Source organism: Mustela nigripes, chromosome 4 (genome assembly GCF_022355385.1).
Source record: "Mustela nigripes isolate SB6536 chromosome 4, MUSNIG.SB6536, whole genome shotgun sequence".
NCBI lineage: Eukaryota > Metazoa > Chordata > Mammalia > Carnivora > Mustelidae > Mustela > Mustela nigripes.
This window is the reverse complement of record NC_081560.1, coordinates 158,722,723-158,732,956: the sequence shown is the minus strand read 5'-3', so window position 1 is coordinate 158,732,956 and position 10,234 is coordinate 158,722,723. Positions and strand designations below refer to the sequence as shown.

Sequence of the window (10,234 nt, the reverse complement as noted above, 5' to 3'; positions counted from 1 at the left end):
TTTCATTATTCGCAGATTATATTGATGATGAGAGGTAGTAAGTGCACCAAGTGCTTCATATAAATATTTATTCACTTAATTCTCACGAAAAATGAAGTCCCTCTTATTACAGTTGAAGTCCCTCTTTTTGTGGGATTGGGGAGGATGGGGCTCAGAGTCACACAGTTGGGAAATGGGGGAAACGTAGCAGGTCCCTGGCATCCTCAGCCCTCCGCGGAGGTTAAGAGCACAGGTTTGGAAATGAGATGGGTGTGGGGATGCAGCTCCGCTCTGCCACTGACTGGCTGTGTGATCCTGGGCAAGTCACCTCACATCACTGGAACCCAGTTTTCTCAGGGCGAAATGGCAGCACTGATGCCTCCATTGGAAGAATTACATGTGAATGTGTTTAAAGTGCCTGGCACTTGGGGTGCCTGCGTGGCGCCATGGGTTGAGCATCAACTCTTGGTTTTTGCTCAGGTCATGATCTCATGGGTCATGGGCTCTGCTCTTGGCCGGGGAGTCTGCTTGACATTCTCTCTTGCTCCCTCCCTCAACAGATGGATAAATCTTTTAAAAAAAAAAAAAGGAACAAAATAAGCGGCTTGGCAGGGAGCATATGTTCACATGCAAAATAAATGCAGAAGCCCGAGTCACGTGATCGAGTTCTCCACCCAGCCAGGCAGCTGGTCCAGGCACAGGTCCTACCTGGTATCCCTCCCCCGGCACCCCTGACCACTGGCAGAGCTGGGACACCCCCACCCAGAGCCAGCTGTTGGGAAGGAGATCCTGCGGGCATTGGTTCAGATTGACTGGGCTTCCCCACAGTTCCTTGGGAAGATTTCGGTTTTGATTAGAGAACCCGTTTGCCTGTAAGAGCATCTCCAGATGCTGGGTGGGGGAGGGGGTCCGCCCGGGGTATGGAGAGCAAAGCAGTCACCCTTGTGTGCCTTTTTCTCTGGGCGTTTCTGTTTATCAGAGCTATCGGTGACTCTCTCAGAAACGTACAGAACAGCCTTGCTTTGTACCACAGCTGCTGTTTGGCCGAAAACGCCTTCCCCAGAACCCGTTTGACAACATATTGTGGAGCCTAGGTAGGGCAGCCAGGGTCGGAAAGCAAGAAGTCCGAGACCCACCTTTAGCCCGGGTGGGACTGGATGGACCACCTGCCTCTGCGCTCCCCCAGGTGCCTCGGAGTCCTGAGGGTGGAGGAGTCTCCTGCAGGCGCTGCCCTGGCCTTTGCAATCCTCTGGTTCTGGTGGAAATTCTCCAAGATGCTGGTGGCTGCCAGGGAGGGGCAGACACCGCCCAGATGCCGGCTGCCCGAGGAGCCCTGGAGCCATGGAGGCCTGGCACGGAGCCAGGGCAGGGAGAGCTGCTCCAGCAGGGCTGAGCCAAGCCTAACTGGGCTCCTGCTCCAGTGACTGGGCCCTGCCCTGGGGCGGGGGAAGGGGGGGTGCTTCAATGCCGGGGAGAGCACCCCCGCCCCCGGGGAGTGCACAAGAGGCGCTGTGCAGGTGCCATACTGAAAAAAAAACAAAAAAGCAAAAAAACAAAGAATGATAGCCCCTGTTAGCCCAGTGTTTCCTGTGTGCTGTGTCCTATGCTGAGCACTTCGTTTTCATTTTCTCACTTAATCATTAAAGCAACCCCAGTAATGATAATTCCATGAGCTTATGAAGTCCAGTCCACTCAAATCCTGGAGAAGTGACTCTGAGGGGAGTAACTGTATTAGTAGAATCCAGTCCCAGCCTTCAAGGAGTGACTGTCTGGTCTTAATCCTCCGACTCAGAAAACTTGCCTGTCTCTGTCTGCCAGAATCTGACTCCCAGCTCCAGCACTTCCTAGCTGTGTGACCTCGGATAAATTGCTTCACTTCTCTGTGTCTTGGTTTCTCCTTGTGTAATTGGGGATGATGGTAGTAGAATTTACCTTTTAGGGTAGTTGGGAAGATTAATGAGATGCTCTGTGGAAAGCACTGGGAAGAGTGACTAGTTCAAAGCATTCAATAACTGTTAGCCAGGCATGGATGGCTTCAGGGGGTCTGTGATATTCTAGGCCAAATAGCGGGTGACTTTGTATATGTCTGTGACTATTTCTTCAGACAAAGGGGCCATAACTTGAGACCCAGAGAATATGAAGAAGTATTTCTAAATGGGAGGTCAAGTTTAGATGCATGGCTGAACCTTGAAATCTCTACTTTGCCTACCAAAGAGCTAAGTTACTTAGGGGAGCTTTGTAAATGGGACTCCCCCTTCTTTTGGGGCCGTGTCAGGAAGATACAGCCATCTGGCCAGTGAGGACTTGGGGGTCCTTCATAAGGTCTATTCCACTAGACCTGGAAGAAGACCTAGAGACCATCTAGTCTAAATTCCGCAGGGTACACAAGAGGGGCTCTTGTGGTTGAGCCTGCGTTTCTCTGAGATAACAGCTCAGAGAATCAGAGAGTTCGCTGATTTGAAAGTCCAGTTGGAAGAGCTGGGCCAGCCCTGTACTTTTCCCTGCAGGAGGATCACTGAGATGGGGTGTCTTTGGAAATACTGAAAAGGTGTTACCATTGTAGATGCTATTACTTCCAGAAACACCTGGCATTGCTTATTGTATTAGGGTTCTCCAGAGAAATGGAACCCATAGGGTGTGTGTGTGTGTGTGTGTGTGTGTGTGTGTGTGTTGAGACAGAGACATTGAGAGACTTATAAGGAATTGGCTCATGTGATTATAAGGGCTGGCAAATCTGAAATTTGTGGGGCACGCCAGTAGGTTGGAAACTCGGGCAGGATTTCTGTGTCACAGTCACATTTTTTTAAAGATTTTATTTATTTATTTATTTGACAGAGAGAGAGAGATAGAGAGGGAGGGAGATCACAAGTAGGCAGAGAGGCAGGCAGAGGGGGAGGGGGAAGCAGGCTCCCACTGAGCAGAGAGCCCAATGCAGGGCTTGATCCCAGGACCCTGAGATTGTGACCTGAGCCGAAGGCAGAGGTTTAACCCACTGAGACACCACCTGGGTCACAGTCTTGAGGCAGAATCCCCATCTTCCCTAGGAAACCTCACTTTTTCATGGTTCGGATGAGACACATCCACATTACAGAGCATAACGTCTTTTATTTAAAGATGATGGGTTGCAAATGTTAATCACATCTATAAAATACCTTCACACCAACGTCTAGACTCGAGTTTGAGCAAACAGGTGGCATGTTGCCTTGCCAAGTGACACATAAAACGAGCCACCACATGGCCCTCTCAGCACTGAGGTATCCAGACCAGTCCTAGGAGGTCTAGTGATCTCTGGAGCCTTATCCCTAAGGGTCCATCACACTGTGTGGTAGCTGCACAGCAAAGGAAATGGCTCTGTGCAAGAGGGCGTGGTGGCTGGGCAAGGAATGTTTGTTCACTTCTCTGGAAACTTTATTCAGAGGTTGGCATGCAGGTTAATTACTGCAGTGTTGACCTTCGGTGAATGAAGAGAGAAGCAGGCAGGCTTGACTTATCAAAAAACAGGAAATGTCCCAAAGAATGCCTTGAGTCATGATCTCAAGTGGACTTGGCATTTGAGTCAGTTGTTCTGTTCTGGGTTGAAAGCATGTAATTCCTGTCCATAGGAGGAAACAGTCATCGTAGTAAAATTAGAGATGAGAGCAGGGGGAGGTCGGTGATATGGAGAAGGGAAAAAGAGCTTTCCCCTGATTTCATCTGCGGTTTAGCACCTGCAGTTTAGGACCTTTTCTTTTCTAAAGTGGTGGAATTGAATAATTGAATAATACAAATATGTGACTGGCTGCTGCTAAGAAAAATATTTATTTACTTCTGTTTTGTGGCTGATGTATTTGTGTCAGGATAGACTTTCAATAGCATGTAATATACACACCGTTGGATAAAAATGAGAGCCTCCTTTTTAGAAGGAGTTGAGCCAGGTTTCTCCACAAGGGGAGGAGCTAATGTTGGCGATGTAATCTTTACTTATGAACTAGGGACCTAGGAGGCCCAGTGGTAGAATGCATGGGCTGTAGAATCAGACTGGTTCTGAGTTAGAGTCTTTCTGCCTGGCTCTGTGATCTTAGGCAAACCACCTAACCATTCTGGACTCATTTTGCTTATTGGCATATTGGGGGTAATTTACCTCTTGGGCTAGCTGGCAAGGTTCAGTGAAATGATGTATGTGAAGGGGTTAGCACAGGCCTGGCTGAGAGAGAGTGACTCCCTAGAGGGGAGCACCATCTGCACCAGTACAAGCCCCGGGGGCAGCCACAGGTTCCACTGGAGCGGTCCCACCAGGTCTAGGGTCACCAGACATCTGCAGGCACTCTGCCTGTTCCTTTGTTCTCAATACACAACAGAATCGTGTGTTCAGAACAGTATGACAAGAGTTATTACACAACTTGGTCTTCCTTATGGGATTATGAACCTCTTGAAGTTATAAAGCCCAATGTCTAACACCCTCTTTACTAAGTGGCTTGTGTCAGCCAAATGAAGCTTGGCTTAGCGTGGCTTGCCTGGCTTCCCCCAGTGACCATGACCTTTCCACACAGCCTGGTCGCCTCTGCTCTCTTCCACATCCCCTTGGTTCTAGCCACTTGGGCTGTGGAGTGTCCCCCGATAGGACCTGTTCTCTCTCCCCTGTGGATGACCCACCCACCCTGTTGCCCCCACCTGGAGTGACCTTTTCATCCCAACTCCACATTCTCAGTTCATCCTTGTCTTTGAATCCCCCAGGCCTGCCTCTCCTTCCTCTGTGAGTCCTTATCTGGTGCCCTCAGCTTGAAGTCACCTCCCTTTTCATGTGTACCCCTTCTGATGGCAACTGCAGCCTTATCCTGTCTCAGTCACCTGGGGCCACCTCCCTGCTGGTGCACCTGCGGGCAGGAACCGTGTCTTGGGTATCTTTGTGTCTCCCACAGTGTCCAGCTCAGTGCCTGCCCAGTGATACTTCAGATATGTGTACTGAATAGAAGAATGAAAAAACTCACTGATGTTTGTGGGAGAACTCAATTTGTGGACCATTTCCATGGGCTGAGCTACGAGATCCCTAAGCCTGACCTGGGCAGGCATTATTCTGTTATTCCCGTCTGATAGCAGTAAGTTCCACCACACGGGTGAAGCAGGCAAGAACATGGTGGGCTTTTCCCTGTTTGCTGAAAACATGCATCAGGATTCATTTCTATTCAATAGCGCGTGAACTGTGTATGTGGAACATTTGGAGACCAAAACCATCTTGTGCTCTTCGGTTTCCCTAGTTCCCAACACATAGTAGGTGCTTAGTAAATGCTTAGAGATGAGTAAATAAACAAGTGACTCTCCCTTTTTTCACACCCCTCAACTGCTGACTCTGGAACAATCCTGCTTCTATTGGGGAAGGGGAGGGGGATCCCTAGTAGCGGCTCAACACCAAGAACCTCCCCCTTCCCCATGCAGCATTTCTTCTCATATGCTGATTCCCAGGTCGGTAACCAGGCTGGGGATTCAATTCAAGAGAGCAAGTACTGGCTCATTCCCCAGCCTCCCTGGAGCCCTTGGCCCTGCCTTGGCTCCCTGCCTGGAATCCTGGGGACTTGGAGACCGAAGTTTTGCTTCAGTACCATCCTTCAGTGACCCAAGTCCTGCCTCAAGCCCCTGTGCCCAATTCCTATAAATGACTTGCTGCTTTCTCCTTGCTTTACTAACTTGCTGTGACCTCTTGCAATTTCCCATCTTTTCTCTTGAAGGTCTGCTGTGGTCCCAGAGTGCAGCTTCACTCTTTCCTGACTCAGTTCTCCAACCACGCAGCCCTGGTTGTAGCAGCAAGGGCGGTGGAGGTCTGGAAGGATAGGCAGGATAGGCAGGAATTCCTAACTTTTGTGAAGGTCACAAACTCATTTGACAATCTGATGAGCTCAGTAAACCAGCTCCCCAGAAAAACTCACAGATGTCACATTTTGTGTGTTGGAGCAAATAGTCTTAGTCTCCAGCATACTCTCAAACCTGAACTTGGGCTTTCCTATGGCCATTGCTCAGGGTGCCACGCCCATCACACTTCTTACGTTTATGCGTTTTCTTTATCCGGTGCTTCCCACAGCTTACAGTGAGATGCTATTGTGCGGCACCGCTGGGTTTTGGAGCCAAGGGGACATAGGTTCTTTTTTTTTTTTATTAGCTGTGCGGCCTGAGGCAAGTTAACCAGCTTCTCTCAATTCTTTGTCTGTGAAATGGGGATGAGAATGTTAACCGTGCAAGGTTGCTGTAAGAATTTAGAGGGGCTGCAGTAGAAGGCACATCCGGGCCCCTGTAGATGGCTGTTTAGAGGGAGCTGCTACCATTGTGGAAAGAAGCCATTTGTCCAGTTCTGTCAGTATAAACTTCTCTTGGCTCCTCTTTCTCTTAAGAGTACTTGCTTATACTGTAACCAGAGAGGAAAATTGAGAGGGTTCCATCAGAGGGCAGGAGGGGTGAGTGGGGCCAAATGGCCCTGTGGGAGGGGACGGTCCAGCTTCTCGGTGGTATTGGAATCTGATCCATGGAAGGGCTCTGTGGGCCGCCTAGAAAGACAACAGTTAGAACTAACCAGCACAAGTCCAGGCATGAGCTGATGAGCAGAGTCCTGCTGAAGTCTAGAAAGGGAAGCCGGCTGGGTTCTGGGAGCTTCTCAAGTGGAAAAGTTAATGCTTAGCAGAATGAGGGTGGTGATTCATGACTTTGCTATGCTGAGGTCTTGGAAAAATGAGGGGGTTAGTCCCACAACTGGTGCATGCTGGAATCCTTAGCAATATGACATTCAGCTGACCAAAACCCACTACCTTCTACATTGCCATGCAGTAGAGGGGAAACTGGGAATGGTTCCAAGTGTGGCCAATGAGAGGTTGTCTGGTGGGTTTAAAAGCCATCCCTGCTACTTACTAACTGGGTCACTTTTGAGTATGTCACTTCTCCGTTTCCTGAGCTCCAAAAGGGGGATGAAAATTATACATGTCTCCTGGGTTTTTAAAGAGATGAGATGATGTGAGGTCATAGAAAATATATACATTGAACTCCACCCCCCCCCCACCATTTCCTGGCACTGAGCTAAAACCCCTATAAATTCCTAAGTGATAGGAGCATCTTTTGTTCTAATGAGGTGACTCTGGGTGGCCTCCTGGATGGCTCCTGGATGGAGACTGGTCTCTGAGAAGACCAAGCCTTGATGAGAAGCTTAGAATTTCCATCCCGCCCACCACTCCTCTAGACTGGAGAAAGGGGCTGGAAATAGAGTTAATAATTGATCTCACCTGTGTGAGAAAGCCACCATGAAAATCCTAAAAGTATGTGGTTCCGAGAGCTTCCAGATGGGAGAACCCATCCATGCACTAGCAGGTTGAGGCTTTCCAACTCCATGGGGACAGAAGCTCCTGGGCCCAGGACCCTCCCAGACCTGACGTGAGGTATCCCTTCACCTGGCTGTTCATCGGTACCCTCTATCACTGCCTTTAATAAACTGGTGAACATAAATAACTGTTTTCTTGAATTCTGTGAGCCACTCTAGCAAAGAAATTGAACCTGATGAGGGAGTTATGGGAAGCATAGATCTGTAGCCTGCTAGGTCAGAAGCACTTGGACTTACTGTTGTCCTCTGAACCTGTAACTTGTGGGATCTGACCATGTCTCCAGATAGGCGGTGTCGGCATGGAATTAAATTGTAAAACACCCATCTGGAATGACAGAAAATCACTTTTGGTGGGGGAACCCCCGCCGTACATCTGGTGTCACAAGTGTTGTGAATGTTCTTTGTGATGGTAAACGAGACACACAGAGGGAAAACTGTTTTGGTTTGGTTTGGTTATTTTTGGCCCTGAAAACAGAGGAGCTCTTGCTTACAAAGCATTTTGTACTCAAACACTAGCTTTTATTTTGATAAGTATTAGAGAACTTAGAGGCCCAACAGATGCCCCTGCTCTTTGGACTTCTCTAAGGAAACTTTAAGCACTAGCTGGATTGACATTTATTTAGGAAGGTGACCTAACATTTATTCATCATAAATAAAATAAATAACATTTATTCATCCAATCTCAGATACAGAGAAAGAAAACTTGTATCTTCAGGAAAGGTGAGCCTGGAGTAAAGGAGACCCTACATTTCTCTGCAGGTCCTAGAAAGTGTTTGTTTACTAACTACCTTGTGCCAAGGCCTCTGGGAGGGAGTCCAGCTCAATCTTGAAGCTGTGGGGTGTTACCACATGCAGAGGTGGCATGGGCTTCAGAGTGGAAATTGCAGGTTATATAGGATCCAGCGCCAAGTGTGAGCTCAGAAGAATTAGCTGAGAATTTCTTAGCTCGTTTGAATTTCAGTAGCCACATCTCTAAAACGGTGACAGCTGCTTGTCAAAGGTTAGCTTTGTTGGCTTCTTTCTGCAACAACCTGGAGACCCAGAGGCGCTGGGTAACCTTGGTCTGTGGAAACTGGTAAAAAGACAAGGGATCACAGCATTTCCATGATTTTGAGTCCCTCATCCCCTAACATCTTGTAGATCTGGGCATGGGAGAAACATTTTAAGCCAGAAAAACACAAGCCATTCAGTTTGGAAAACTTTGATTCAGGCGGCCCCAGCTCTAGGCAAATGAGCGGGAAAATGTGGGCACACAGGTTTGAATGAATGAATGAATGGTACATGTTCTAGGAGTATTTTTAATTAATTGATATCCCCTATTTTTATTTGCAGATGAGAAAAAGAAAACAAAGAAAGTTGACAATGAACTCAACCCATTCTGGAATGAGGTAAGTTCATTTTTCTTTACATTGTTTCAGTGGATGAGCTACATCTGATTGTCCTATCTTTGGTCAAGGGTTAGCTTTTCCCTTTGGAAGAAGAATGTCTGCATTGTACCCTCACCCCTCCGTCTCCCTTTGTGGCCCTGGAGACAGCAGAACCGTTCAAGGACATGTACCGCAATGAAGTCTCCTGTAGAATAGTACAGTGAGCGAGGCCTGGACAGGGAGTGAGAGGGCTGGGTTCTAACCTGGAGCAGCCCTGCGTTTGCTGAATGATGTTGGTCGCATTAGGTTGCATGTTGGGGGTGCATATGTAGGGCTGGGGGTGGGATTGGATCATCTCCGGAGTCGCAGGAGGAAAGCTCCATATTTAAAAACCTGTCTGCATGTCACTAGTCAAGAGCCATGACTCTGGCTGAGTAATGACCTTTATTGTTTTTTCTCTTTTGATAAACTAGTATATCCTTAATGTAGACATTTTGAAAGTTTCAGAGCAACATAAAAAAATTTACCTTTGCACGCACCCACTATCCAGAAGCAATTGCTATTAACATCTGGGATATATCAATAAATGTTTATTGAATAAATATATTAATAAAATATGATGTGTTGAGATTAGCAAAGTAGCATCATATAGCACTATGGCTTTCTATCCTATTTTTTCTTCCTATTATATCCTGAGCATATACCATATTCTTCCATTCAGAAGTATTTTTAATACTATGCACTATTCTGTAGAAGGAATATAATATCATTTATTTACTTCTCTCACTGCTGACTTTGTATCTATTTTGTAAATGGTTTAGTGTTGAATATATTTGTAGATAATGTGAAAATTTTAATTCTTTCCACTGAGCAGATTTTCCTATGCTGACTAATTTTTGTAAAAGATGATCATTAGCCCCATTGTTTTTTCCAAAATCCATTGAAACCTTCCTGGATAAGCACAGTGATAAATGTCTTTGTTATTTTCACTGAGTCACCGGGCTGTGTAGACTTCCCTTCTGCCAACTGTAAAGTTCCCCCCACCCCCACGACTAGTTTCAACATCTCTATAGGATAAAGACTTGACCTTTTCATTGAATGAGGTGAAGACAGAACACCTTTTTAATGCCTTTCTGAGAAGCAGAATGTTGAGAGGTAATTCTGCTTCTTTGAGATTTCACTGGAACCCAGAACACGGCCAGCTGGTCTGCCAGCTCCATGAAAGCAAGAGGCCAGTCTGCTTGGTCCCTATGGATGCTCTGGAGCCTAGCACTGTGTACAGAGCTCCAAGAATAAAGCAAATTGAAAAAATCTATATGTGTACATATTTCAGGTTTTGAGTAATTGTAACATGCTTCTTTGTATTTGGTCAATGGCAGAGAGATATATGGTCATGTGAGCAGACATGCAGGACATCACCCATCTCACCCCACTTTGTTCCAACATGTAATTTTTTAAAAAAAGATTATTTATTTATTTATTTGACAGAAAGATATCACAAGTAGGCAGAGAGGCAGGCAGAGAGAGAGGAGGAAGCAGGCTCCCTGCTGAGCAG

At 47.0% G+C, this 10,234-nt stretch overlaps 1 protein-coding gene and 1 long non-coding RNA gene across 3 annotated transcripts in view; one reads left to right on the top strand and one right to left on the bottom strand.

Annotated features, from left to right (window-relative positions):
- Nucleotides 1-1,691, bottom strand: part of LOC132015337 (uncharacterized) — a 9,402-nt gene extending 7,711 nt beyond the window's left edge. Inside the window, exon 1 of the long non-coding RNA XR_009403623.1 lies at nucleotides 1,116-1,691. This is a non-coding gene — a long non-coding RNA (uncharacterized LOC132015337). The remainder of the gene's footprint in view (nucleotides 1-1,115) is intronic.
- Nucleotides 1-10,234, top strand: part of MYOF (myoferlin) — a 159,518-nt gene that overhangs the window by 14,065 nt on the left and 135,219 nt on the right. For both annotated transcript variants that reach the window (XM_059398147.1, XM_059398148.1), the window contains exon 2: nucleotides 8,645-8,700. In XM_059398147.1, the coding sequence (XP_059254130.1) occupies nucleotides 8,645-8,700 (56 nt within the window). The remainder of the gene's footprint in view (nucleotides 1-8,644; nucleotides 8,701-10,234) is intronic.